General features: G+C 46.1%; 1 protein-coding gene across 14 annotated transcripts in view; it reads left to right on the forward strand.

The window, feature by feature from the left end:
• The window catches only part of VWA2 (von Willebrand factor A domain containing 2), a 51983-nt gene that overhangs the window by 9769 nt on the left and 14609 nt on the right, over window positions 1–27605 (forward strand). For 12 of the 14 annotated variants that reach the window (XM_044935285.2, XM_044935284.2, XM_044935282.2 and 9 more), the window contains 7 exons: window positions 1950–2024; window positions 3491–3624; window positions 10586–10695; window positions 10787–10837; window positions 20467–20661; window positions 24763–24896; window positions 25514–25646. In XM_044935285.2, the coding sequence (XP_044791220.2) occupies window positions 1950–2024; window positions 3491–3624; window positions 10586–10695; window positions 10787–10837; window positions 20467–20661; window positions 24763–24896; window positions 25514–25646 (832 nt within the window). The remainder of the gene's footprint in view (window positions 1–1949; window positions 2025–3490; window positions 3625–10585; window positions 10696–10786; window positions 10838–20466; window positions 20662–24762; window positions 24897–25513; window positions 25647–27605) is intronic. The other 2 variants (XM_044935279.2, XM_044935290.2) reach the window with 2 other exon arrangements.

Consider the following 27605-nt stretch of genomic DNA (forward strand, 5'->3'; position numbering starts at 1 on the left):
TGGGTACCCGCTCCCTGGAAGGAGGTCTCACCTGAAGCCTGGCACCTCCCAGGACACCTGAGCACATGATACAGTTATATAAGCTGAGTCACGTCCGTAGTGAGTGGTCCCTGGGCACGGAGCTCCTCCTCCCATCTCCCATCCAGGGGTGATGGCTAGTCAGTCTCCAGCTGGAGAATGTGCCAGTAAAACATTTTAAAAGACCTTAGGGATTCCTCAGGGACCTCCCTAGTGGCCCAGACAGTAAAGAATCTGCCTGTTACTCGGGAGACCCTGGTTCAATCCCTTGGTTGGGAAGATTCCCTGGAGAAGGGAATGGCAACTCAGTCCAGTATTCTTGCCATGGACAGAGGAGGCTGATGGGCTAGTCTGTGGGGTCATAAAGAGTCAGACGTGATTGAGCTACTGACACTTAAAGGATTCCTCAACTCCTGGACTTTTTGTCAGTGATTCATGGGCTCATTCAGGAAAGCTTGGTGCTTTCCTGCTTTGACTTCGGGGCCAAAAGGAGGTGAGAACTTTTAATTCATTTGGCCAAACTGTGTGCAGAAAGCTGGACTAGGCTCTGTGGAGACAGGTGAAGGTATTTCTGCCCCATGAATGAACTTCAGCGGGTACTGCCAATTAGAGGCGTCCCTCCCTCCGGAACCTGACCTCATCTTTTGGTGTCCTCTTCCTCATCACCATCCTGGCAGTGGCAAATCCCCCTGAGCCCAACTTCCCTGTGTTATGTGATTCCTACCACACCCCCACCTCCATCCCAGCCTGATTCCATCTCCTTACCTCTTTCCCCAGCAGCCTCCCACCACCTCATATTCCTTCATCTGCCCTTGCCTGGCCTGGCCTGTTCCTAGTTTCTGCACACCCTCACTTGGTACCTTCTGTGCTTATCCACAGGACATGGACTTTATAAGCATCTGCATGTCTGCTTTGTCTGACAGTGACCACCCATGTTTTGCTTTTCAAATAACCCCTCCAAGTGGCACCTCATTGTCTTCAGGACTTTCATCATGGTTGGCTTGCTGTTCGGCACCTGGCATGCTACCTGCCCTCAGAGTTTATTTTGTAAATTGTTATTGACTGCTCATATGCCATTACTACAATTTTACTGGGTATCACATAGAAGAAAAAGGTGTATCCACAAACTTCCTACCCAAAACTTTTTAGCCCTTGTTCATGTTAATTGCACTGAATGATTGTATCAGTGTTACTCTGAGTCCTGTCTTTATGGGTATTTGTCATCACCATCATTCTCAAACAAATAACGTTGAAGGAGATGTCTTGGTGGCACATTTTCCCTTCCATAAAATTGTTTTTCCTTTGGATCAATTCCCAGGTGTGATGCTATGTAGCCTAACCCCTTTTATGACTCCTAATTCATTTGGCTAAATTGTTCTCCAAAAAGATTGAGCCAATTTACTGTGCCACTATTGGAAAAGGTTTTCCTGATGTAATCTTTCCAGTTACATTTACATTTAAACCTTGATCATCTAAACTTTACATTTAAAAGGGTACCCCGTGGTTTGAGTTAAAGCACTTTGTCACCTATTTGAAAATTTTCCCTTGTGCTGTTCTAGGAATTCTCTTCCTTCTGTGAATTGTCTGTTCATGTTCAAGGTTAATTTTTATGGTAAGATGCTGCACCCCAGAGGGGCACCCAGTTCTTATGCCTAACCAGGGGCAAAACTCATCAGAATCAAGGCCCTGGGTAGATAATTTTACTCTTCAAAATACCCAAATTTAAATACAAAAGTACCTGATAAAGTTGGAGTAATTGGGGAGGGTGTTATTTGTGTTATCCATCTGGTAATTTTTAAAATACAATATCATTAAGCTCTTCCACGTTCCTGTTTCCTCTCTTGTCGCCTGTTCATTCTGGTCACATAACGCGGAGTCCAGGACTCCTCCCCTTTCTGCCTTGTAATGTGTGCTTCTGTTTCCTCTCCTAGTGCCTCCATCCCTCCCTCTTCAGGAAGTCCACGTGAGCAAGGAGATTATTGGGAAGATTTCAGTCGCCAGCAAAAGTAAGCCCATGTTTTTCTCGACCCTCCAAACTCTCCCACTTCGGCCTCTGTGTGATGGACCCAAGGGAAATCGTTCCGCTTCAGGCATTGTCTTTCCCAGCCCTGTCTTCTTTCACACCGTGGCCAGAGTCATTTTCTTCAAACAGAGGCCTGACGAAGTTCCTCTTCTGGTGAAAAACCTGGGAAGATCCCTGTTGCTGAATTTCTTGGCCCTTGCTTCAAGGTTCTCCTGTTGTATGACCACCACCTACCCAGCCAGCCTCATCGGCTGCTATATTTCTTCCTCTTTCTCGCTGCTTGGCATTCCCTCCACGTGCTCAAGCCCTGCCCTCCCACTTGCAGGGACTCTCCGGTCACCTTCCCTCCCTCTCTGGTGAAATACCCCTTGCTTGTTGCTACTGCATGGCACCTTCTCACTGGTGCTTCTCTGACTTCCATTCTCTCATCTTCGTGGTGAGGTGACAAGGTGTGGACTCTGACACCCTGGGTTGGACTCCCTGGCTCCACCACTTCCTGGTGCTTTGACCTCAGGAAAGTTCCCTGAATTGCCCTATACCCTGCTCTCTTTATCTTGCCAATGGGAATACAAATTGTAAATCTATTTAGGGGTGGTGGTGAGGGGGCTCGGAAGCTGATAGCTAAAAGGTACAGAGTTACTTTTGAGGAGATGAAAGATGTTCTAAAATTGACTATGATGGTAGAATATCTCTTTGAATATACCAAAAGCCATTGATGAGATTGTTGGATGCCATCTTCGACTCAATGGACTTGAGTTTGAGCAAACTCTGGGAGATAGTGGAGGATAGGGAAGCCTGGCGTGCTGCAGTCCATGGGGTCACAAAGAGTCAGACACAATTGAGCAACTGAGCAACACAAAAAGCCACCGAGTGTATACTTCAAACATTGACTTATATGTGAATGACATCTCAAGATAACTGTGAAAAAATTAAAAAATTATAACCTATCTCAAGGTGGTTATGAGAATTAAATAAATTAGTGCATTTAAAGTGTTTAAAGCAGAGTACCCGGCCTATAGGAAAGATTTGTTCAGTGCTTGTGATTACTTTGGCTCTTGGGTAATGCATCCTTATGTACCAGGGTGCCTGACTGTGTCCCAGGCTAGATTGTGAACCCTGAGGGCAGGATCCAGGGCTCTTGGGTATCCCTCCATGGCTCTAGTAGCCCCTCCTCTCAGATGGCTTAGTTAGTATTGTTGAATTAGACTCTCTCATTATCACACAGACTTTCATCAGTGTTGTGCCCATGGTAGGTCCATGATCCCCGCTGCAGGGGAGCATTGCCTGTGGCCCAGAATCATTTCCAGTGTTATTTCCCCCACTGTACAAAGAGGAGCTTGACCTACTGCAAGATTGTTTCCACCTCCACTCTGCTCTGGGAGGAAGATCTTCTCAGGACCAGACCACAGGGAAGCTGGCTGTCACTCATGTTGCCCCACTCTCCCCTAGTGATGTGGTGCTCGGCTGCAGTGGATGTCCTGTTTCTGATGGATGGCTCTCATAGTGTCGGGAAAGGGAGCTTTGAAAGGTCCAAGCACTTCGCCATCACGGTCTGTGATGCTCTGGACATCAACCCTAGGAAGGTGAGTTTAATTCTCATTGTCTTTGTATTAGGGTGTCTGGCTGCAAGTGACAGAAAGCCCATTGTAAGTGGAAGAGGGCATTTATTGGCTTGTGGAACCAGGAAGATCAAGGGGATGAATCCTGGTTCCTGGCACGATGGAATCCCAGGCCTCAATCGCTCTTTTTCTCCTCCTCTCCATTTTGCTTTCCTCATTTGGGTTCCCCCCCAGGCAGGTTCTCCTTACTCAGCAGAGTTGCTCTACACAGTCCTTCAAGCTATTTATCCCCAGAAAAAGAAAGTGGACCTCTTTCCCTGTAGAGCTGGCTTATGTCCTCAGGAGGGCTCTGATTGGGCAGATGTAGGTCACATGACAATCCCTTTACCAATCACAGAAGTCAGAGGGAAGAGCTTGTCTGGCCATTCCTGAGTCACGTGCTTATCCTTCTTCTTGGGGTGGGGATGAACAGTGGGACTTCCTGCTAGAAAGAGAGGTTGTGCTCGCAGAACTGTGGGAAAGGGAAAGCATGCTGCAGACAAAAACTACAACTATTTCTGAAGACTAGGAGAAGGCAATGGCACCCCACTCCAGTACTCTTGCCTGGAGAATCCCATGGATGGAGGAGCCTGGTAGGCTGCAGTCATGGGGCTGTGAAGAGTTGGACACGACTGAGCGACTTCACTTTCACTTTTCACTTTCATGCATTGGAGAAGGAAATGGCAACCCACTCCAGTGTTCTTGCCTGGAGAATCCCAGGGACGGGGGAGCCTGGCGGGCTGCCGTCTATGGGGTCACACTTGGACACGACTGAAGCGACTTAGCAGCAGCAGCAACAGCAGCAGCAGCAGGGTCTTAATACAAATCAGCTCCTACCCTCTGTGTTTGCTTGAAGGGAGCAGCTCCTGCCTGGTGAATCCAGCTAGTATCTTCATTTCTCGTTCTTCCTGGTACCAGATAGCAAGTCTTAAATGTCAGCAGACTGTGCTAGCTGTGGCTTTTGTTGCTAAAAAATGGCATTTGGGAACAAGTCAACAGAAAAATGGACAATAAATAGACAGTTCCCAGAAAATGAAACACAGATGGCCCTCTGACATAGGAAAAGATGCCCAACCTCAATCAATGAAATAGCCAATCTCTGACTGATACACTATTTTCTATTTAACTGGATTACCAAAAATCTAAAGTTTGGTTTCATGCTTCATTGGCAAGCCTGTAGGAAACTGGTGTTCTCTTGCTGATGGGAATGTGCAGCCTCATTGTGGAAGAATCTAACAGTGTCCATCCAAATGACAAAGGCTGGGACCCTTTGGCTCAGTAATTTATCCTATAGATACCCCTACAGGTGCAAAATAATTCACACTCAAAGTTATTCATTGCAGTGTTGTTTGTAATTGTAAAAGATTTCAGGCAACCCAAAAGGCCTGCTCACAGGGATAAATCCTTTATGGTGTCTTCACATAATGAATCACAGGGCAACTGTCAAAAGTGAACGAGAAAAGTCTTTGATGTGGAAAACACCAACACAAATAGAATATAAAAGTAAGGCACAGATGGTACATATGATATGTTACTCTTTATGAAAAACGGAGATGAAAAGAGCTTGTATTTGTATTTGTTTATATGTGCATGAAGAAACTCTGGGGGTGTTTGTAAGAGGCAAAGAGCAGTGGTTTCCCATTGAGGGAAGGAGTGGGAACTAGGCAGATGGGGCACAAGTCCAGGGGGAGGCCCATCGATATAAATGTCTTTATACTTTTGAACCATGTGAACTGACTCAAAAATCAAGTAAAAATTTTAGAAGGGCATTTTGGTTTGGAAAGCTGTAATTACGTGAATGAGAGACTAGTCACATACAGGTGGAGGAAGGAAGTGGTTTTTCAAGATGACATTCCTGGGTTAATCCTAGAAAAACCTCTAGGACTTAGGAGCAAAAGGGGCTTTTAATGAGAGCCAGATTTCTTCCAGAAATGACATGTCATTTGTGAGGAGTGAGCACATCATCTTGGGCTTCAGGCCATCTTGCCTGGTTGTAGCTGACGTCATTCTGTCTAGATACCGATAGCCGGAAGTTCCAACTATAAAGTCAAGCCATTGTGGACTCTCAGAGGGTCAAGGCCAAAAGCTGCTGAATCTCTGCCCTCCTCCCCAAGAGACCCTGCTTTTTAAAGGAAGTGATTCCTTGGGGGAGTTTTGCTAGTTTTTTCATGCAGGAAGAGCCATAAAGATCAAACACTGTTAACCTTGAAATGGATGTAGTATGTCCTGAAATGGGTGGTCTGGAGATCCCAGTAGATGACAAGTTGGAAGAGAAGAACTTCACGGATTATTAGAGAATGTTTTATAGATGAAGATACAGGCTCAGAGAGGCTAAGTGACTGCTTAGGGTCACACAGCACTCTTAGAGCTCTCAGCATGGAAGAACTGGGGGCTCTTAAGTATCAGCCCAGGACTTCACATTCTGCTCTTACAGTCACATAGGCCATGGACAGCTGGTGACATGGTGGGGTGTGTGTGTGTGTCTCTTTACATAGAAGTGGTGGATGCTGATGGAATCAGCATCCTCAAAGAGAGAGTAAGGAAACTGTGACCAAAAAACCCAGTATGGATGGTACTGCTGGGAGCAACTCTCCCAACCCACAGGTGCCCAGCATTCAGGGAAGGCATCTGGTCCCATCACTTCATGGGAAATAGATGGGGAAACAGTGTCAGACTTTATTTTTTGGGGCTCCAAAATCACTGCAGATGGTGACTGCAGACATGAAATTAAAAGAGGCTTACTCCTTGGAAGGAAAGTTATGACCAACCTAGACAGCATATTCAAAAGCAGAGACATTACTTTGCCAACAAAGGTCCGTCTAGTCAAGGCTATGGTTTTTCCAGTGGTCATGTATGGATGTGAGAGTTGGAGTATGAAGAAAGCTGAGTGCCGAAGAATCGATGCTTTTGAGCTGTGGTGTTGGAGAAGACTCTTGAGAGTCCCTTGGACTGCAAGGAGATCCAACCAGTCCATTCTGGAGGAGATCAGCCCTGGGTGTTCTTTGGAAGGAATGATGCTAAATCTGAAACTCCAGTACTTTGGCTACCTCATGCGAAGATTTGACTCATTGGAAAAGACTCTGATGTTGGGAGGGATAGGGGGCAGGAGGAGAAGGGGACGGCAGAGGATGAGATGGCTGGATGGCATCACCGACTCAATGGACGTGAATTTGAGTGAACTCCGGGAGTTGGTGATGACAGGGAGGCCTGGCGTGCTGCGATTCATGGGGTCGCAGAGAGTCGCACACGACTGAGTGACTCAACTGAACTGAATGTTGCCAAACCACATTTAGAATATGGCATTTTTAGGGTGGTAGTGAAGTCGCTAAGTAGTCGCTCTTTGCGACCCCATTTATTGTAGCCTGCCAGGCTCCTCTGTCCTTGGGATTTCCCAGGCAAGAATCCTGGAGTGGGTTGCTATTTCCTCCTCTAGGGGATCTTTCCTACCCAGGGATCAAGCCCACGTTTCCTGTATTGCAGGCAGATTCTTTACTACTGAGCCACCAGGGAAGACCTAATTTTTTTTTTTAAGGTTAGATATTGGTGAACTAGACAGTGCCCACAAGGAGACAGGATAGTGAGAGGCCTGGGCATTTTCACATGAGGGAACCTGACTGTCACTTTCACTGGAAGGAGGGTGCCGAGTGACTCTGTTTTATTAACAGGACAAAGTCTGGGTATTGAGGGAGCTGTATTTGGGTTTGATATGAGAAAACTTTCTCATAGCAAGACTTGTTGAGCTAAGGAGTTGGTGTCTTTTTCGCAAGCAAATGAGCACCTCCACCTCCAAGATGCTCAGACTTGCTGGAATTGCTAGTTGATGAAAGATTTTTTGCATTAGGGTGATTTCAGATGCTTCAGTCTGACCTGTGGCTTCAGGTTTGTTATGTTTGCAGCTGCATTTTAGGTGTCATCCTCTTGTCATTGGGCTTCCCATGAGGCACTAGTGGTAAAGAACTCCATGCCAATGCAGGAGACTTAAGAGACACAGGTCTGATCCTGGGGTCAGGAAGATCTCCTGGAGGGGGATGGCAGCCCACTCCAGTATTCTTGCTTGGAGAATCCCATGGACAGAGGAACCTGGTGGGCTAGAGTCCATGGGGCCACAATCGAATACAAGTGAAGTGACTTAGCACAGCATGGCATGTCTTGGTATCTCCATGTACTGAATACAAGGAATTTGACTTGCACTTTATTTTACTTTCCGGGAAGAAATTTTCATGTAGCTATCAATGAAAGCTTTTTATGGAGGCTCTGTTTTGAGGTGGATTTAAGGTGTTTGAAGTCTCGTCTCAACACTTGCGCTGAGAAGTTCACTTCCTGGCTCTAATATCATGACTGCAGCGTGATTATAGTGTGGTGAGAAATTGGGGCGGGCTTGCTTCTGAGCATACAGTAAACTGAAGATAAAAGGTAGCTATTTTGCTCCCAAACGCCAATTAAATTAAATGCCTTGACTACTGACTCAAGCTGTTTCTATCTTGTTTTGAAGTTGATTCCTTCCTGTTTAAGTAAATACACCCAGCTGTTGGTCTCAAGGGAGTCTTTTCTTTTTTTTAACCAATTCATTCACATGGTTCAAAACAAAGACATTCAATGAAAAGTATCCCTCCCAGTCACATATTTTCTATTTGCCCAGTCCTCTCTACCTCCACCTCTGCTGTCTTAAGCATCCTTACAGAATTGCTTCATGTAGATAGAAGCACTATGAATATATATTCTAATTTTTGCCATTTTCACACAAAGGGTAGCATGCTTACACAGTTTTCTCTCTCATTTCTTTCTCCTCACATTATCTTGGAAGTCTTTCCTATCTAGGTAGATAGGTAATATAGGTATTAATATAGGCATATATCATTTTTGCGTGTTTCCCAGATGGCTCTGTGGTAAAGAATCCACCTGCTGATGCAGGAGATGTGGGTTTGATCCCTGGGTAGGAAAGATCCCCTGGAGGAGGAAATGGCAACCCGCTCCAGTATTCTTGCCTGGGAAACCCCATGGACAGAGGAGCCTGGCAGACTACAGTCCGTAAGAGTTGCAAAGAGTTGGACACAGCTGAGTGAGCATGCACGAGCATGCATTTTTACAGCTGGTTAATGTTCCATCGCAGGAATTTACCAAGGTTTAGTTAACCAGTATCTGTGTGTTAGTTGCTCAGTTATGTCTGTATTTCCTCTTCTGTGATCTCGGTTCATATTTTTGGCCTATTTTTCTGTCGGATTGTTGATCTTTCACATATCAGCTCCTAGACACTCTTTATGTATTGGTGAAAGTAACTTTTTGTCTCTGACATAAGTAGCAAATAACTTTTCATTTGTCTTCATTTTTTGGCTGCATTATGACATTTTTTTGCCCTGTAGAAGTTTTCTTCATAGAGTCAGATTTCTCATTTTTTTCCTTTACAACTTATGGACTACAACTCATAGTGATGTCTTTGTTACTTTGCAATTACAGAGGAATTCTCCCAAGTTTTCTTCTAGAACTTTTATGGTTACACTTTTGACACTTAACTTGTGAATCCATTTGCAAGCTTTCCTCTATTCTTTTGCAGATGGCTGTCCCGTTGTCCCAATATATCTTACTGACGGCACCATCTTTTCCCATTGGTTTGAGATGCCCTAATGGTTTATCACGTGCTGAATTCAAGAGAAAAAGGGTCACTTCTCAGAAACTCCTTCCTGAGGCTCTCTACTACTCTGCTTTCCTGTGTCCATTCCACATGCCCACCCAAGACTTGTCTAACCCTAACCCAAGACTTGTATTTCTTCCTGCTTAAGATGCCCGGCAGCTCCTCCTCAGAACTTCCGGTGGGAAGAAAGTTGATGGGCTGTGCTCCCTGCAAGCAGATGCAGCTGGCCAAGTGCTTTGATCTGCTCCCAAGCACAAGGCCTGATAAGGGATCAGCAGTGAAGGAATTCACATAGCAAGAAAAAGTCAGCATCGTTGTTTAAATATGAATCATTTGGCCCATCTGCAGTCTTGGCCAGAATTCACTGTGAGATGAGTAACTGAAAATGTAGTTTCTCCAGGACTTGAGAGAGCCAGCGACTAGGTGCAGGGGTTAGGCCCTCAAGAGGAAACTTAAATGTTTAAACCCTTCTCTGCTTAACACACTAATCTTAAGAGTCCAGAGAATGACTTTACTCAGTTTCCCTTCTCCTATTTTGCAAGGCGTTGGATTTTCTCCCGTGGCCTTCTGAATGAGGATGCAGAATCAGGAATAGCCAATGGCTCTCGCTTCCTCTGCTACAGACGAACTTCAGCTCCAGTAGTGCTTGTCTCACATTAGGGAGTTGCTTGGCCCCCAGTCTGACTCTGGCTTGGAGATCTGGCCTTCCCCTAGTTGAGCAGGAGGAGGCCTGGAAGGCTGGGTGTGTGGTGCTGTGATTAGTGATGGGCCACCAGTTGATGGTGGTTGTGGTTAGCTTCTGGTTGGGCATTTTGCTGGAAGCCTGTGCTGGCTGCTGAGGAGACAGTCTATATATAGGCTGGGTGAAGATCACAGGCACCAAGTCCAATGGCCATGTTCTTTTCTTTCTAGCCCTGGGCCAGGTCTGTATCCTCTAGTTTCTCCGGCAGTAATTATGGGTATGAATAGCGCCTCTGTGGAGTAAATGAAATGTGTTGAGAAGGCTTAAAAGAGTGCCTACACCTGGACTTAGTGTGAGCAAAGACCGTGAAGTGCTCACAACTCCACCCAGAGAGCTGTCAAAATGAGGGTCGAATTCGTGGTGGTCAGTGCAGAGCACAGGCACGTTTGACTGTTTTCTTCCAAATTCTCCTCCCCGTCTTTGGAACTTTCTTTCAGGGAGATCACAGAAATACCAGCACTGGTATTTGCAAGTGGTCAGGAGGCAGGGTCGTTAACCTTTCTCGTCCCTTCTCTCGGGGATGTTTGTGACTTGACCCTGCTCTCAGCCCCTGGGCCCTCTGTCTTCCACTGCAGGTCAGGGTGGGAGCCGTCCAGTTCAGTTCCACCCCTCGTCTGGAATTCCCCTTGGATGCGTTTTCAACCCAACAGGGAGTGAAGGCAAAAATCAAGAGGATGGTTTTCAAGTAAGTACAATCAGATACTGCTGCAATTATAGCAATGCTAGCTGCTCTCAGAATTGCCTTTGAAGAGTTGCATCTGCTCTTGACCCCACAGAGGGAGAGAGGGCTGTGGCCCGGCTTCCAGAAGCCCAGGGGTGCACGACGGGTAATAAGAATTCCCTGCTCAAAGCTGCCCCTTATTACATACTGTCTAAGGTGGGAACTTAAATGCAAGTTAAGAAAAAAAAAAGGGAAGTATTTGCTTCTGTTGTGTGTGGATGTCAGCTGGGGAAAGGTCTAGTGAGGGTGGGGACAGATTAAGAGCTGGTGGTGGGAAGAATCCTGGGTCCTTCTCCCGGTTCTCTCCCTGGTGAGACAGGATGACTCACCACACTTCTAGGAGCCTCATTTTTGTGACTTAAAAAGAGTTAGCACTCCTCTGTTACTGAAAGCACTTTAAGAATGATGACCCACTCTTTATGTGCTCATACACATTCTATAAATATATATATGTGGTGGGTCATGGGCTTCCCAGGTGGTGCCAGTGGTAAAGAACCTGCCTATCAATGCAGGAGACATAAGAGATGAAAGTTCGATCCCTGGGTTGGGAAGATACCCTAGAGGAAAGCATGGAAACCCACTCCAGTATTCCTGCCTGGAGAATGCCCTGGACAGAGGAGCCTGGTGGACTGCAGTCCATAGGGTTGCAAAGAGTTGGACATGACTGAAGTGACTTAGCACACACGCACACGAGGTGGGTCATGATTTTAGGCACATTACAAGTCAGCTGATGTGTGTATATGTACATACATATATGTATATATTTTGTGTATATTTTTATGTATACATAAATATGTATATTTTTATGTATACATAAATATGTATATTTTATGTATGTGTATTATCCATATATGGCTATATGGATATAAACGTGTGTTATACACACCCACATACATATGCATACACATATTCAATGTTCTTCATAAGCCCTTACAGAAGAATGCCTTTATTGGCCACTTGCTACTTGGATCTCTGAATCTTCTTTTGTCTCTGCTGCCCTCGCCCTAGTGTCTACTGAAATCTTGTTCAAGTCCATAGTCCCAGCCAGGTACACCTGTCACCTCCACTTGCAAAGACCCTGAGCTCTGAGGTCCGTTCATCAGTTTCAGGCCTGTAAGTCCCCAGTGCTCTCAATAAGCCAGAATCCCCACACTGGGAACAGAAAGACCTCTGGGGATCCTACAGGTCCCAGAGACCTCCAGTGACTCTTATTTTAAAAATTTATTTTATATTGGACTATAGTTGATTTGCAATGTCATGTTAGTTTCAGGTATACAGCAAAGTGATTCAATTATACATATATCTATTCATTTTCAGATTCTGTTCTCATTTAGGTTATTATAGAATACTGAGCAGAGTTCCCTGTGCTATACAGTAGGTCTTTGTTGATTATATATTTTAAATACTTTGTTATTATATATTTTAAATTTCTTCAGAGAAATGCCCTTTTAGGTCTTCTGCCCATTTTTTATATTGGATTTTTTTTTTTTTTACTTTGAGCTGCATGAGCTTTTTATAAATTTTGGTAATTAATGCCTTGTTTGTTGCATTGTTTGAAAATATTTGCTCCCATTCTATGAGTTGTCTTTTCATTTTCTTTATGGTTTCCTTTGCTATGGAAAAGCTTTAGAGTTTAATTAGGTCCCATTTGTTTATATTTGTTTTATGTGGGTCAAAAAAAGATATTGCTGCGATTTATACCAAAGAGTGTTCTGCCTATGTTTTCCTCTTAAGAGTTTTATAGTATTCAGTGTTACATTTAGGTCTTTTTGACCATTTTGAGTTTATTTTTGTGTACAGTGTTAGAGAATGTTCTAATTTCATGTAGCTTTCATGAAATTTTCATGTAGCTTCATGTACATGTAATTTCTTTTACATGTAGCTGTCAGTTTTCTCAGCACCATTTATTGAAAAGACTGTCTCTTCTCCATTGTATAGTTTTGCCTCCTTTGACATAGGTAAATTGACCATAGATGTATTTCTGGGCTTTCTATTCTGTTCCATTGATCTATATTTCTGTTTTCGTGCCAGTACCATACTCTTTTGATTACTGTAGCTTTGTACTATAGTCTGAAGTCAGGGAGCCTGACTCCTCTAATGTCATTTTTCTTTCTCAAGATTGTTTTGGCTATTTGGGGTCTTTTGTGTCTCCATTCAAATTTTTTGTTGTTCTGGTTCTGTAAAAAATGCCAAAAGTAATTTGAATTGCACTGAATTTGAATTGCATTGAATATATAGATTGCCTTGGGTAATACAGTCATTTTGATTATATTGGTTCTCGATTAATATTGATTCTATTGATTCTTCCAATCCAAGGACATGTTATATCTTTCCATCTATTTGTGTTGATTTTTTTTCTTTCATCAGTGTCTTATAGTTTACAGAGTCCAAGTCTTCTGCCTCCTTAGGTAGGTTTGTTCCTAAGTATTTTATTAATTTCGATGTGATGGTAAATGGGATTGTTTTTTTAATTTCTGTTTCTCATCTTTCATTTTTAGTGTATAGAAATGCAACAGGTTTCTGTGTATTAATTCTGCAACTTTATAAATTCATTGATGAGATCTAATAGTTTTCTGGTAGCATCTTTAGAATTTTCTATGTATAATATCATATCATCTACAAACAGTGACAGTTTTATTCTTCTTTTCCAATTTGGATTCCTTTTATTTCTTTTTCTTCTCTGATTGCCATGGCTAGAACTTCCAAAACTATGTTGAATAAAAGTGGTGAAAGTGGACATCCTTGTCTTGTCCCTGACCTTAGAGGAAATGCTTTCAGTTTTTTACCATTGAATATGATGTTGGCTCTAAGTTTGTCATATACAGCCTTTATTATGTTGAGGTAAGTCTCCTCGATGCCCACTTTCTAGAGAGTTTTCATCATAAATGGGTGTTACATTTTTCATCATGATGTCAAAAACTTTTTCTACATTTATTGAGATAATATGGTTTTTATTTTTCTATTTGTTAATGTGGTGCATCACACTGATTGATTTTAGAATATTGAAAATCCTTGCATCCCTGCAATAGATCCCACTTGATCATGGTATATGATCCTTTTAATGTATTGCTGAATTCAGTTTGCTGGTTTTTTGTGGAGGATTTTGGAGCCTATGTTCATCAGTGATATTGGCCTGTAATTTTCTTTTTTTGTGGTATCTTTGTCTGGTTTTGGTATCAGCGGGATAGTGGCCTCATAGAATGAGTTTGGGAGTGTTCCTTCCTCTGGAATTTTTTTTGGCCGAGTTTCAGAAAGATAGGTGTCAACTCTTCTCTAAATGTTTGATAGCATTCACCTGTGAAGTCGTCTGGTCCTGGAGTTTTGTTTGTTGGGAGTTTTTAAACCATAGTTTCAATTTCATTACTTGTTATTTGTCTGTTCATATTTTCTGTTTCTTTATGACTCAGTCCTGGGAGACTGATCTTTCTAAGAATGTGTCCATTTCTTCTGGAGTGTCCATTTTATTGGCATGTAGCTGCTTGTATATGTCTCTTACAAGCCTTGGTGTTTCTGTGGCGTCAGTTGTAACCTCTCCTTTTTTCATTTCTAATTTTATTGATTTGAGCCCACTCCCCCCTTTTTTTTTTCTTGATGAGTCTGGCTAAAGGTTTATCAATTTTCTTTTCAAAGAAACAACTTTTAGTTTGATTGGTCTTTCCTATTGTTTTGTCTCAGTTTCATTTATTTCTGCTCTGATCTTTCTGCTTCTTTCCCCCTACTAACTTTGGGTTTTGTTAGTTCTTGTCTCTCTAGTTGCTTTAGGTGTAAGGTTAGGTTGTTTATTTGGGATTTTTCTTGTTTCCTGAGGTAAGATTATATTGCTATAAACTTCTTTCTTAGAACTGCTTTTGCTGTGTCCCATAGGTTTTGGATCATCATACTTCCATTTGTCTCTGGGTATTTTTTGATTTCCTCTTTTATTTCTTTAGGGATCCATTTTTTTTGTTGTTTGATAGCACATTGTTTAGCCTCCATGTGTTTGGTTTTTTTTTTTTTACAGTTTTTTCCCTTGTAGTTGATTTCAAATCTCGTAGCATTGTGGATGGAAAAGATGCTTGATATGATTTAAGAAAATTTACCAAGGCTTACTTTGTGGCCCAGCATGTGATCAATCCTGGGGAATATTCCACATGCAGTTAAAAATAATGTGTCTTCTGCTGCTTTTGGATGTAATGCTCTATAAGTATCAATTAAGTCCATTTGGCCTAATGTGTCATTTAAGGCCTGTGTTTCCTTATTGATTTTCTGTCTGGATGATGTGGTGTTCATTGATGAAAGTGGGGTATTAAAGTCCCCCGTTATTTTTGTCACTGTCAATTTCTCCTTTTATAGGTGTTAGTATTATATATTGAGGTGTTCCTATGTTGGGTGCATATATATTTTCAATACTTACATCTTCTTCTTGGGCCGATCCCTTGATTATTATGTAGTGTCCTTCTCTGTCTCTTACAGTGGTCTTTATTTTAAAGTCCATTTTGTCTGATATGAGTATGGCTACAGTAGCTTTCTTTTGATTTCCATTTGCATGAAATACTTTTTTCCATCCCTGACTTTCAGTCTGTATGTATCCCTAGATCTGAAGTGGGTCTCTTATAGACAGCATACATATAGGCCTTGGTTTTGTATCCCTTCAGCCTTTTTGTATCTAATGGTTGGAGCATTTAATCTATTTATGTTTAAAGTAATTACCCCTGCCTCTGCTGGAAACCCTCCAATACCATCTGGTAGGTCTGGCCCAGGCTCTTAGGAGGTCACAGATTTTGTCCCTGGGATCTGGTATGAAACCTTGTGTGCACCCTCCAAGAGTGGAGTTTCTGTTTTCCCCAGTTCTGTGGCAGTCTGCAATTAAACACTGCTGGCCTTCAAAGCCAGATACTCTTGAGTCTCCTCCTCCTGATGCCAAACCCCCAGGCTGGGGAGTCTGGCATGCAGCTCAGAACTTTCACTCCAGTGGGAGAGCCTCTACAGTATAATTATTTTTCAGTTTGTGGGTCTCTCACCCAGTGGGTATGGGATTTGATTTTATCATGATTGCATTTTTCCTACCATCTCGCTGTGGCTTCTTCTTTGTCTTTGGATGTAGAATATCTTTTTTAGTAGGTTTCAGAGTTTTTGTTGTTGTTAATGGGCTTGGACTCAAATGACTCAGCCCTGCTCTCATGTGAAAAGTTATGCCAGTTGCAGTGACTGGTACCAAAAGGCACTTTATAGAGGTCACTCTGTACCTCTCCCAGCCCCTTATTTTATGGAGGAGGATACTGAGGTTGAGAAGGAGCAGGCGACTTGGCCAGGACCACAGAATCACACTGCTCATCCAATAGGCCCCATGGAACCGTCCTTTCTCACCTCTCCCTGCCCTCTCCTCAGCCTCTTCCTCCTAACACTTAGTTGAGCCTCTTGTTAGCTGTGTTGAAAGTCATACCTAAGGGCTGTCATTCATGACCCATGACATGCAGAGACACATTGAGAATGTGCCAGATGAAGACACTGGGGTGGAGAAAGATGCCTCTTTACATGTCTGAACAAGGTCAACTCTTTGGGGATGTGAACAGTTAGCACTTCTGTATCCCAGGACGACTATAAGATGACCAAACAGGACAAGAGGCAGTAACTGGATTTTTGGCGAAGGTTGCAGGGTCACCGAGGACACTGAATGTTGAGACACTCGTATTATTCAGAACAGAGGAATGTTGGCTGGCTGGGAGTGATGACCTCCCCAAGGCACTTTACCCTTTTTCTTCAGTGGAGTTTGAAATTCTGGACTGATGAGTACAGCTATGCCCAAACCCCAGAACACTTGCCTTTCCAGACCAAGGCAGTCCCCTAAAAGTGTGTCTTGAAATGGCTAAGAAACCACTATGACAATCACCTTATTGCTATTTTGTGATAACTTTGGGAAATATTACAAGCAAACCTTCCAATGTTGTACCTCGTGATAACCTAAAATCAGAAAAAACACAGCCAGAAATTGGCCTCCGAAGGCTTAGAACTCTGGCCAGGGGGACTATGCAAGTCTGTTCCATCATCTGATTAATTTCATAATTACACAACTCTGAGTTTTCTGTGATTGAATTTTTTTGGACCCCATCTGTAGCTTTATCAGAGTTGTAGTATGTTTAAATAGCTCTACAGAAATAGCACAAAGCCTTTTATAGTAGCTGTGGCTTATTTCAAGCTACATTAACATTTAAACATAGTTTTTAGAATAGATAAAATTATAAAACTTTTAAAAATATTATTTGGTGTGTATTTTTTCATAAAGCTGCATTATTTCCCACATTGAGCCCTTTTATGGTTATATAACAAACCAGTGAATTTGTCTGTTATAATGTTGTAAATTAGTCACTAAAACAGGGTTACCCCACCCCTGGTCATGGACGAGTACTCATCCGTGGCCTGTTAGGAACTGGACCACACAGCAGGAGGTGAGTGACGGTCAAGCTTCATCTGTAGTTACAGCCACTCCCCATCACTCACATTACCCCCTGAGAGCCACTCCTATCAGATCATCAGGTGCGAGAGATTCTCACAGGAGTGTGAGGCCTACTGTGAACTGCGCATGCGAGTTCTAGATTGCATTCTCCTTATGAGAATCATCATGAAACCATCCCCCCACCCCCCAGCCTCGGTCCATGGAAAAATTGTCTTCCACAAAACTGGTCCCTCGTGCCAAAAAAGGTTGGGAACCACTGCCCTAAAAGAACACATTTAGCTAGATTCCAGGATTTTTATCCACTGCCAAAACCACCACCAACAAAAACTCCTGTGATCAACATCCCTCTGCCTACAGCGAGTGTTCTTAGGAATTATTTTTCGAAGCCTGTTCCATGCACTCTCTGCACCAGAATCACGGGGGGTGGGGGAAGGGAGGCGGGTGTAAAATGTAGATTCTTGGGCCTGGTTGCACATCCACCAGTTTGGACTCTGGGAGGGTGGAATCTGAGAATCCACATTATTAAGTCGCCTGAGGGACTTTCGTGCTTGCTAGAATTTGAGATGAACTCAAAAGATAAACCTCTTGGAATAGACTGCTAGGTGGTCATTATAATGACCTTTGATGGAGTGCTTACTAGGTACCATGAGGCATTTAACCCTCAAACAGTACTGTTACTTTCCCTACTTTAGCAAGTTTAACAGGAATCTCAGGCTAAGTAACTTTGCCGAGTTTAGCTGGTCAGTATACCACAGGTCTTAGTATCTGGGTCCTTGTTCTTGATCAGTCTGTGCGTTGGTCTCATAAACAGCAGTCCATCTGTGAACCTTCACTTTCTACCTAGATTAGTCCCATGGGAGAGAAATTAGCAAAACATTAGATTCTGGACTCAGACCTCTAGTTCTGGAGCCAGCTGCTGAGCTGAGAACAGACTCAGTGAGGAACGCTCCAAGAAATAAGGAAAGTGGAGGCAGCAGGGTTTCTTCTCACTTGCTGGGGGTCAGAAGCCATTGGGAATCTCCCCTGAGCTTGGTTGGCTGGAGTTAGCAGGGCAGGTGCAGGAGAGGGTGACTGGCGTGGGCATTTGTGTGCTGAGCAATGTTGGAGGGTGGACACCACAGAGGCCAATAGAGTAGTGACCTGGGCCCTCCTGTCCTTGAAATTTAATTTCTCTCTGGCCACAGGCTGGTGACTCTGAAGAGAGGGCCCAGACCCACTCCGAAAATCTGGTTGAAAAGGAAGAATAAAGTTTGACACTGAAGGGGCTGAAGGCAGACCTGTATGAGAAATGAGAATGGGTTTTTGGCGAACAAGTGTTTTTTTTCTGCTCCCAAAGTACTAAACCCACAGGAAAAGAAGTGATGGTTAGATGGATGACAGAAGGGCATATTTTCAGGAGAGAAAGCTGAAGCTGGTTGAGAAAGTAAGGCTGCAGGATCACAGCCAGAGGCTCGTGGGAATCACCAGCAGGGGAAGCCACAGAGAGCTCCTGGCTTCAGTGAGAAAAGTGTTCTGTGACCGTTTGGGCAGTAGTACAGAGTCAGGGTCAGCAAACCTTTTCATCAGAGAGCCATACAGTAAATATTTTAATGCTCTGCTGGCCACATGGTCTGTGTAGATAGTACATAAATGAATGGGCACCCGTTTTCTGTGGCCATTTGCCCCAAAGCTTTAATTTGCCAACCCCCTCAAAGGAATGACCGTTAGCTTTGAAATCAGCCTGCTGCTGCCAAGTCACTTCAGTCGTGTCTGACCCTGCGTGACCCCATAGATGGCAGCCCACCAGGCTCCCCCATCCCTGGGATTCTCCAGGCAAGAACACTGCAGTGGGTTGCCATTTCCTTCTCTAATGCATGAAAGTGAAAAGTGAAAGTGAAGTTGCTCAGTCGTGTCCAACTCTTAGCGACCCCATGGACTGTAGCCCACCAGGCTCCTCCATCCATACTGGAGTGGGGTTCCATTGCCTTCTCCAGAAATCAGCCTGACTGGGTTTAAACTGCAGTTCTGACCTCCACTAGCTGAGGAGAGGCAGGTTGTATAATGCGATGGTAAGAACTTGGACTCTGGAAGTTCTGGATTCAAGTCCTGCCTCCACCACCCATGAACTGTGTCACTTTGGCTAAGGCCCTTATCTGAACTCACCTGTTTCAGAGCTATGGTGAGAATTACATGAGCCAAGCACCTTTATACACACTCTTAGTGGTGCTTGGTGGACAGTAAATATTAGCAGTTAGTATTACTGGTCTCTGAGCAGGGGATTCCTCATCTATTACCATCCACTGAAAGGCTTTGCCCAAAATCTATTGCAGTAAGTCATTATTTTCTGCCTAGGTGACACCCAGAGCCGGCAGTTCACCCTCTGTGGATGTGGGCACGAGCCTCCGATGGTGAGATTTAGTTGGGATTCTGTGCTGGGATTCCAAGCTCAGCCAACAGTCTCCATAACTGCACTGTGAGGAATGGACAGTCTTAGCCTCCTGATGAGATGCGACCATAGTCATCTGCCCTGCTCTGAAAATAGTCAAACAGTTCAACCTCCCAACGCCCAACCCCGAACCTGGAAGTGAGACACAGAGGCTTGATCTTGAAAATGACCCTTGCATCAAAGGCCCGCCATTCATGCTCAGAAATCCTTACCAAGCTGTTACCTGCTTTCCCAAAGACGTGTTGACCTGTAACAAGAAGGGAATGGTTCAGGGATGGGGAGATAGGAGGTGGGTGTTAGACAAATGATGAGAATCATGCCCTGGAGCCACCATGGGGAGAGAAAGCAAATGCACACATGAATAATATTATTATATAATACAGCACACGTGCAGGCTGAGTGCTGAGTCCAGGGGAAGAATTCATTTTTCTTCATCACTGTGGTTTAGATCTTTCTCTCTCTCTCTTTTCCCCCCTTAATATATGCATTTAACACTGTGTGTGTTCTCAGTTGCTCAGTTGTGTCTGACTCTTTGTGACCCCATGGACTGTGGCCCACCTGACTCCTCTGTCTGTGGAATTCTCCAGACAAGAATACTGGAGTGGGTTGCCATTTCCTTCTCCAGGGGGATCTTCCCAACCCAAGGATTAAACCCACATCTCTTGCATCTCCTGCATTGGCAGGCGGATTCTTTACCACTGGTGCCACCTGGGAAGCTCCATCACTGTGGTTTAGATGGTGAGAGAATGCACAGATCATGTGGGAATTGTCCCTTTGAGCCTCTGCTGGGAGAAGGTGGCTGTTGTCTCAGGTTCTCATTCCAATTTCACCCCTGGATCTCTGGCTCTTCTTTTTTTTTCCTTCTGGGTGAGCTCAGAGGAGGGCGCACAGAGACAAGCCTTGCTCTGAAATACCTTCTGCGCAAAGGATTCCCGGGGGGCAGAAATGCCTCTGTGCCCCAGGTCCTCATCATCATCACCGACGGGAGGTCCCAAGGGCATGTGGCCCTGCCCGCCAAACAGCTCAAGCAGAGGGGTGTCACGGTGTTCTCCGTGGGCATCCACTTCCCGAGGTAAGAGATTTGGTTGTGCTGGGTCAGCCCTCTGGGTCAGCCTGGTGGGCTTTATGGCCATGGGCAGAGAGGGGAGCTGGGAAAACCATCCTGGATCTTCGGGGACCTGTCTTTTCCTCCCTTTGCTGTATTGTTGCTACCACACAGGGAACTCCAACTCTTTGGAAATCTGAGAGTTTGCATTGTCTTTAGTCTGAACACTTGGTTTCAAGGGTCAGAAACTTGACTGCAATGTATCTGGGCAGAAATGGAAATGCAGGGACTCATATAACTGCACCAGTGGGTCAGGGCTCTCTCGGGGTCAGCACGAGTTAAGGATTTCGCTGCCTTTTAGACTCTTTCTGTCCCCCATCCAATTGTCTCTGCTGTTCTCTCAGCCCGGCTTCCTCAGGAAGCTGGGACTGTGGGTGCAGGCAGCGCCCCAGGTCCCATCTTCCCAGGTCCATCCTGGAAACAAAAGACTCATTTCTCCCGTTTCAAGTTGAATAATCCAAGAAAGTGTTCTGGTGAACCTGAGACCAGTCTGTGTCTGGCTCCCCTCTTCTCCAGCTTGTTTCTCCAGATGCTGAAATCTGCCTTCCTGGTGAGGCTGTGGGGTGGGGGGGGGGGGTATGTTCTCAGCCCTAAAAATGGAGGTGATCTCTATGAAGGTCTAGTTGTGGGTATCAAGTGAAATGACTCTGGTCCTGGCACTGTGCCTGCACACAGACATCTCTATTAATTTTAGTACTATCATTCCAGAACCAACTCCTTACCCCAGGACACCACAGCCCACGGATGTTCAAGTCCTTTATTTAGCCCTCCCATATCTGTAGATCACAAACATGGCACAGGAGCCACAGTGAGCTGAATCTGTGGGTGTGGAACCTATGGATCTGGAAGGGCTGCTGTACTTTTCTTGTTCTCTCAATAAACATAGGTTGTCTTCCTCATGCCAGACACTATTCTAGGTTCTCAGGCTACAGAGACAATAATACATACAAAGTCCTTGCCTTCATGGAACTCCTTCTAGGAAAGGAACTAGATAACAAACAAGTGAGTGAATAAATAAGTAATTTCAGGTGGACATAAAATGCAGAGAAGAAAAATAAAGTAGGTAAGAGGTTACAGAATGATGGGAGTAGAGAAGATAGCTATTTTTGAGGGGGGAGGGCACGCCACATGGCTATTGGGATTTTAGTTTCCCAACCAGGGATTGAACCAGCAGTGAGAGCACTGAGTCCTAACACTGGACTGTGAGGGAATTCCCAAGAGGATAGCTATTTTAGATAAGGGGAGTCTGGTAAGGCTCCCTCAAGGAGTTGATTTTTGAGCAGAAACTTAAGAGAGGAACAAGCCTTCCAAGTAACAAAAGAGAGCAGGCAAGGCAGGCAGATGGCAAGTGCAAAGGCCCTGAGGCAGCAGCTAGCTGAGTGTCTTATAGAAACAGCAAGACAGCCAGAGAGCAGCTGGAGACCAACTGGTAAGGGGCGAATTACAAGAAATAAGGTGGAAGAGGTGGGCAGGAATCTGGGCTGGGGACTTTGTGGGTTATTGTGGAGACTGAAGTTTGTAATAAGTGGCGTGGGAAGTCTGTGGAGGGTTTTGAGCAGGAACATTGCATGAACTGGCTTACATTTTTAGGAGATCACACTGACTGCCAAGAGGAGAATAGACTGATGGGACCGAGAAAGGCGATGATAGGGGCAGTGGGGAACCTAGGAGATGGTGGAACAGCTCACATGCAGTTTAATGGTGGTTTGTCATAGGGCAGCAGCTGTGATCTGCAGAGGAATGGCTGGATCTAGGCTGTGCTTGGAAGGCGGAGCAGTGGAGTGACTGGTGTGTTAGACGTGGGTGTATGAGAGAAGAATAGAAGATTTTGGCTTGAGCCCCAGCATGAATGACATGAGAAAGACTGGGAAAGGAAATTGAAGGCTGTTCCAGACAGGGCAGGTCTGATTCATATTGGCCATCTCAGTACAGAGGCTGAGTAGGGAGTTGGATGGAAGAGTCTGGCACACAGGAGAAGGGACAGGCATCGAGACAGAGACTGAAGATAGTGTTTAAAGCCTAAATAAGATCGCCTGAGTGGCGGGAGAGAGGACCTTCGAGGACCAGCAAGTGCAGGTCGGAAAGGAAGTTTGCAGACTGAGCTTGCAGGCACCGTGGGGCTGTCCTGACTGTGCCGTGTCCTGGTGCGATGGTGACAGCCACCAGCACTGTGTTGCTCTTGTTGTAAGTTGGTACTAACACAAGCTGCCTTATGGCTGGCTCCTCCTGTGTTCTCAGATATAAGGAACATAAACCCCTTGAGAGAGGAGGGGTGTTGCTTTATGGCTCCCTGCCCACCCTCCTGCCCAACCGTGTCTTACGAATAATAGTTGCCCAAGGCCTGTCACTGAGGATGGAACTCCCCACAAGGTGGACACACTGGCCCATTCTGGGGCTTTCTTCTCCAGCTGCTAGCTGGAGGAGCGCTTCTCAAACTGTATGTGTTGAAGGTCCAGTTTTTTTCCCCTAATGGATTATGCCCTGATGCTTTAAAAAAATGACAATAAAAATGAATTACCAGGAAAATGAAATAAAGACAAAATAGAAGCTCAAATTCTTATTAATTGACCCAACAGACATAAAAATGGCTCTGTCAAGTTGCCATACAGTTAGTTTATAAATGCCTGGTATCTATGCTTATAAGATTCTGAATCGGGGTGAGAAGTTTAGGGGCCTGTGCTGGCCCGCAGACCATACTTTGAGCATTCCTGGTGTAGAGAAATTAAGAAGCCAGTTGCTCAGGAGACAGGGTATCACTCAGATTTGAGAGCCCGAGTTTTGCAGACACAGGAAGCCTCCAAGGAAGCCTGCTGGGCTCGCAGGCCCACCTAACCCCTTCCCTCACTCCTAGTAGAAGGTCGGAGCACCGTTGACCAGTGGTTCTCCAGGTGTGTTCCTTGGACCAGCAGCATCAGCATCATTTAGAGCTTGTTAGAATCCCATGCACTCGGGCCTCATTGAATCCAAAACTCTGGGGCAAGGAGCCTCAGTCTCTGCTTTTTCTGGTCCTCGGTGATTCTGATACCACTGAAGTCTTAGAACCACTGTAGTGAGATTAAAGACTGATGCCGCTCAAACTCTTCCCTCCCCGCCTGCCTTTAGTGTATTTTAAACCCATTCTCTGAGGATTCTCAGCTCTGGTTGAGTATCTGGATTACCCAGGGAGCTTTTAAGGTCTCTTTGGGAGCTGGGAGAGCTAAGGGTGGGACCTAGCAGAGCTGCCCACTCAAAGCTACTGTAAATCTAGAACTAAGAAGCCCCTCCTTCATGCCAGGCGCTGTCCTAGGTACTGGATAAAATGACTGGTTTCTGTGGTTTCAGAGGAGAATCAGAGTTTTACATGAGGTGATTTAGAGATCCATGAATGTTTTGCTGTATTGCCAAGCCTTGGTCTATTTTGATGAACTTTTTGATGGGTAAGATTCTAAATGGGTTACTGACTGCCTTTTCTTCTTAAAGACAGAGTTTTTCCAACATCCTTGAACCCTGCTTCATGCCCTAGGGTCATCGTCCCACCCATCATTTCTCTTCTGGGCACTGACAGTGCCCTCTGGTTGTTGAACTATGCCAGCTCCCACCTCTACATGGCCTCACATTGCTGGCCTCTGAGTTCTTATGGCCATGGTTTATAATCATCAGGATTATTTTTTTTCAATTACTAGTTATTCCTGTGTGTGCTTCTCTTGGCATCACCTAGAACCACAAACCACTTTCTTTCATTTCCTTTCTGGTTAAATTTTTCTCATCAGCTAAAAGTTATAAAACCGGATGACTAGATCTGTTAGAACCGAGTCTCAAATAAGAGCTGGCAGTTCGAGTGGGAGGCTTTCCTCTGAGGAAGTTGGTGGGTTGCTGGAGCGTGCACACATTACTACCCACAGCTCAGCATCCTCAGTCTTTCTGTGGTTCACATCTAGACTTTCCCTGCATCCTAGATGGATGAAGTTGCAGCTAGTGGGTGGTGGTGCTGTCCACACAGAGCCCAGGGTCTAGGAGATGGGTGGGCAGGAGGTGGGTGAGCATGGGGCGACGAGCCATTGTGACTTCTCTGCTGCGGCCGGGACTCAGGTGGGAGGAGCTGCACTTGCTGGCCAGCGAGCCAAGGGAGCAGCACGTGCTGATGGCCGAGCAGGTGGATGACGCCGCCAACGGCCTCTTCAGCACCCTCAGCAGCTCCGCCATCTGCACCACCACCTCTCCAGGTGAGTAAGGGCCTCCCAGCTGGGAAGGAGTGGCCTTGCCCATATGGAAGTGGGATGCGAGGGTGGGGAGGGTTCCCCAAGGCCAGAAGTCAGGACACAGGACACTTCCCTAGGGAAGTGGGGAAGAGGGACAGGACCTACCATCTTCAGCCCTGAGACACTTGGCTTTGTCCAGCCTCCCCATCTTAGGCCCTGTGAGGGTTTTGGCTGGGAATCCTGAGATTGTCTTTGAGGGATCGAGAGGCTCGGGGCTTGGGACCCAGATGTGGGGGGGGGGGGTGGGCCCTGAGCCTGTCTACTGCTTGGGAGGAGGAAGGAGCCAGCTCCCCACACTATCAGCACAGGGAGGCTTCATCTGGGGGTGAGATCCCTGTATGCATAGTCAGCTTTGTCAGGGTCTCCGGGAGCTGGAGTGACGTATGTAGTATGAAAGGTACACGTGTGCACAGGATGGAAGAGCTGTGAGGGGCGGGGCCTGTGCAGAGGAGATGCTCGGAGACTGGCTGGCCCTCCGCTGTGTGCTCTGCCGAGAGGGAGTGAGGGCAGGCGTTAGTGGGACCACAGGGAACGAGGCTTAACTCTGTCTTCCCTGTCTTGGGCATGCATGGTGGACATAGACTGCAAGGTCCAGCCTCACCCCTGTGAGCGCAAGACGCTGGAGACAATCAGGGAGCTTGCTGGCCTCGCCCCGTGCTGGAGAGGATCTCGGGGCACTGATGCTGTGCTGGCTGCCCTCTGTCCCTTCTCCAGGTTTGTCTTCAAGGTCTGAGGTCAGAGCCCGAGGGTTCGGCCTGGGCAGGGTTGGCCAGGGGCTCACGGGCTGCAGAGAGAACGGCTCTCTGGGGCCTTGGCCGTGGAGCCCGTGACGGGGATCAGAGGAGACCAGAGAGGGAGCCAGGGACAGAATTTCAGGGACACAGGCAGGGGCGCAGGTACTCAGTGTCAGAGTCTTGTAGACCCACCAGCCAGGCACCCAGGGTAGGTGAGTGGGGCAGGTCACAGCCATTCTGGAAGGCTGGTGTGTCAGCCAAAAACTGGTCAGATAGGGCAGTAGTTTGGACGTGGGATAGTGGTCTGGGAACTTGGTTCCTCTGAGTACCAGTTTCCACCTTTATGGGGGCTGAGCGAAGCAAGAGGCTTAAATAAGATCCTTGGATGAACTCCAGTTGTAGATGTCATGGGGGAGGCTGGATTCTTCAGGGCAGGAGCTCAGGCATTCGAGAGCCCCCGCTGCCCAGCTGCTGGCCACTCCCCTGCAGACTCCCCAGACCGTCCCTCGGCACTTTATCTGGATCACCTCCAGTATGGCCCCTGGTTAGCAATTTGTGATCCGACCCATCTGTCCTTTCTAGAGAGCCAGGGTAGCGTTCGAACCAGCTGCGTCTTGCCCCTTGGCCTGGCCTCTGCGATGAGGTCAGAGCATGTACACAGCAATGAGATGGAACAGCCGAGAAGCTGCCAGGGCCATGCTGGGCCAATGCCGAGTCCAAACGCCACCCTGGCAGGGAAGGGCCGTGCCCCGCACATGGATCAGAGGAAGTGGGGCCTGGGGCCCTGTCAGAGGCCATTAGAGGCTCTCTTCTGAACCCGAGCTTTCAAGTGAATGGAGGTAGTTCTTTGTTCTCTGGTGAACTGTTTAAGTGCCCCTCTGAGCTGGATGGTGTGTGACAAGGAGGTGGACAGTCACTGCCCCCAGTGCTCTTGGTCCAGAGAGAGCCTCCCAAGTGCTGGAGAGGGGCCTGTTTCCTTCTTGGACATCATGGAGAAGGGGCTGCTTGAACAGCCTTTATATATAATTATAAAGTCTTTATATCGTTGTGTTTCTTCATGGCTGCACTGGGTCTTTGCTGCTGTGCCTGAGCTTTCTCTAGTTGTAAATGGGGGCGCCTCTCTAGCCGCCTTGTGTGGGCCTCCACTGCGGCGGCGGCTCTCGTTGCAGAGCGTGGGCTCTAGGGTGCCTGAGCTTCAGTAGTTGTCGCTCGTGGGCTCAGTAGTGGTGGCGCCCGGGCTTAGTTGCCCTGCGGCATGTGGAATCTTCCCGGACCGGGGATCGAACCTGTGTCCCCTGCATTGGCAGGCAGATTCCCAACTGCTGCACCACCGGGGAAGTCCCTCAACAATCTTGAATGGAGTCAGAACCAGGTTGCAGTGGGGCTGAGGCATCCAGAGGTTGGGAGGCCCAGGAGAGGCTGGTGGGTAGAGTACATTTAATGGCTTTGTGCTCGGACTCTGGGGACACCACCATTAATGAGCTGGGAACCTCCGCTGTCTGTTCCCATGTTCAGGAAGGGAGTGAGAATAGGACCTGCCCCAGAGGGCTTGTCTGGAGCATGCAGGAATTAATACATCAAGGCTTCTAGAATAATGCATATAGTAGGCTTTTCATCAATCCCTTCATTCAAGAAATCTTTGCAGAGGCTCTCCTGAGCTCTCAGCACTGCCCCAAGTCCTGGGGAATCTGCATGAGCATCTCAGAAACAGATCTGCCCCCGTGAGCAAGAGGCAGCAGTGAACACAGTAAGTAGCTAGAGGAACTCTTAGGTGATGCCAAGTGCCTGCTGGGGAAAGAATGCGGGGGTGGGGGAGACAGAGCAGGGTGAATAGGTGATTAGGGTAGGGGAGCACTTTTAATTACAGTAGGCAGGGAAGGCAGAGAATGTGGCATCTGAGTCTAGAGCTGAGGGAGGTGGCAGGTGGTGGGGTGGGGCA

The sequence above is a fragment of the Bubalus bubalis genome, chromosome 23 (genome assembly GCF_019923935.1).
Source record: "Bubalus bubalis isolate 160015118507 breed Murrah chromosome 23, NDDB_SH_1, whole genome shotgun sequence".
Classification (NCBI taxonomy): Eukaryota; Metazoa; Chordata; class Mammalia; order Artiodactyla; family Bovidae; genus Bubalus; species Bubalus bubalis.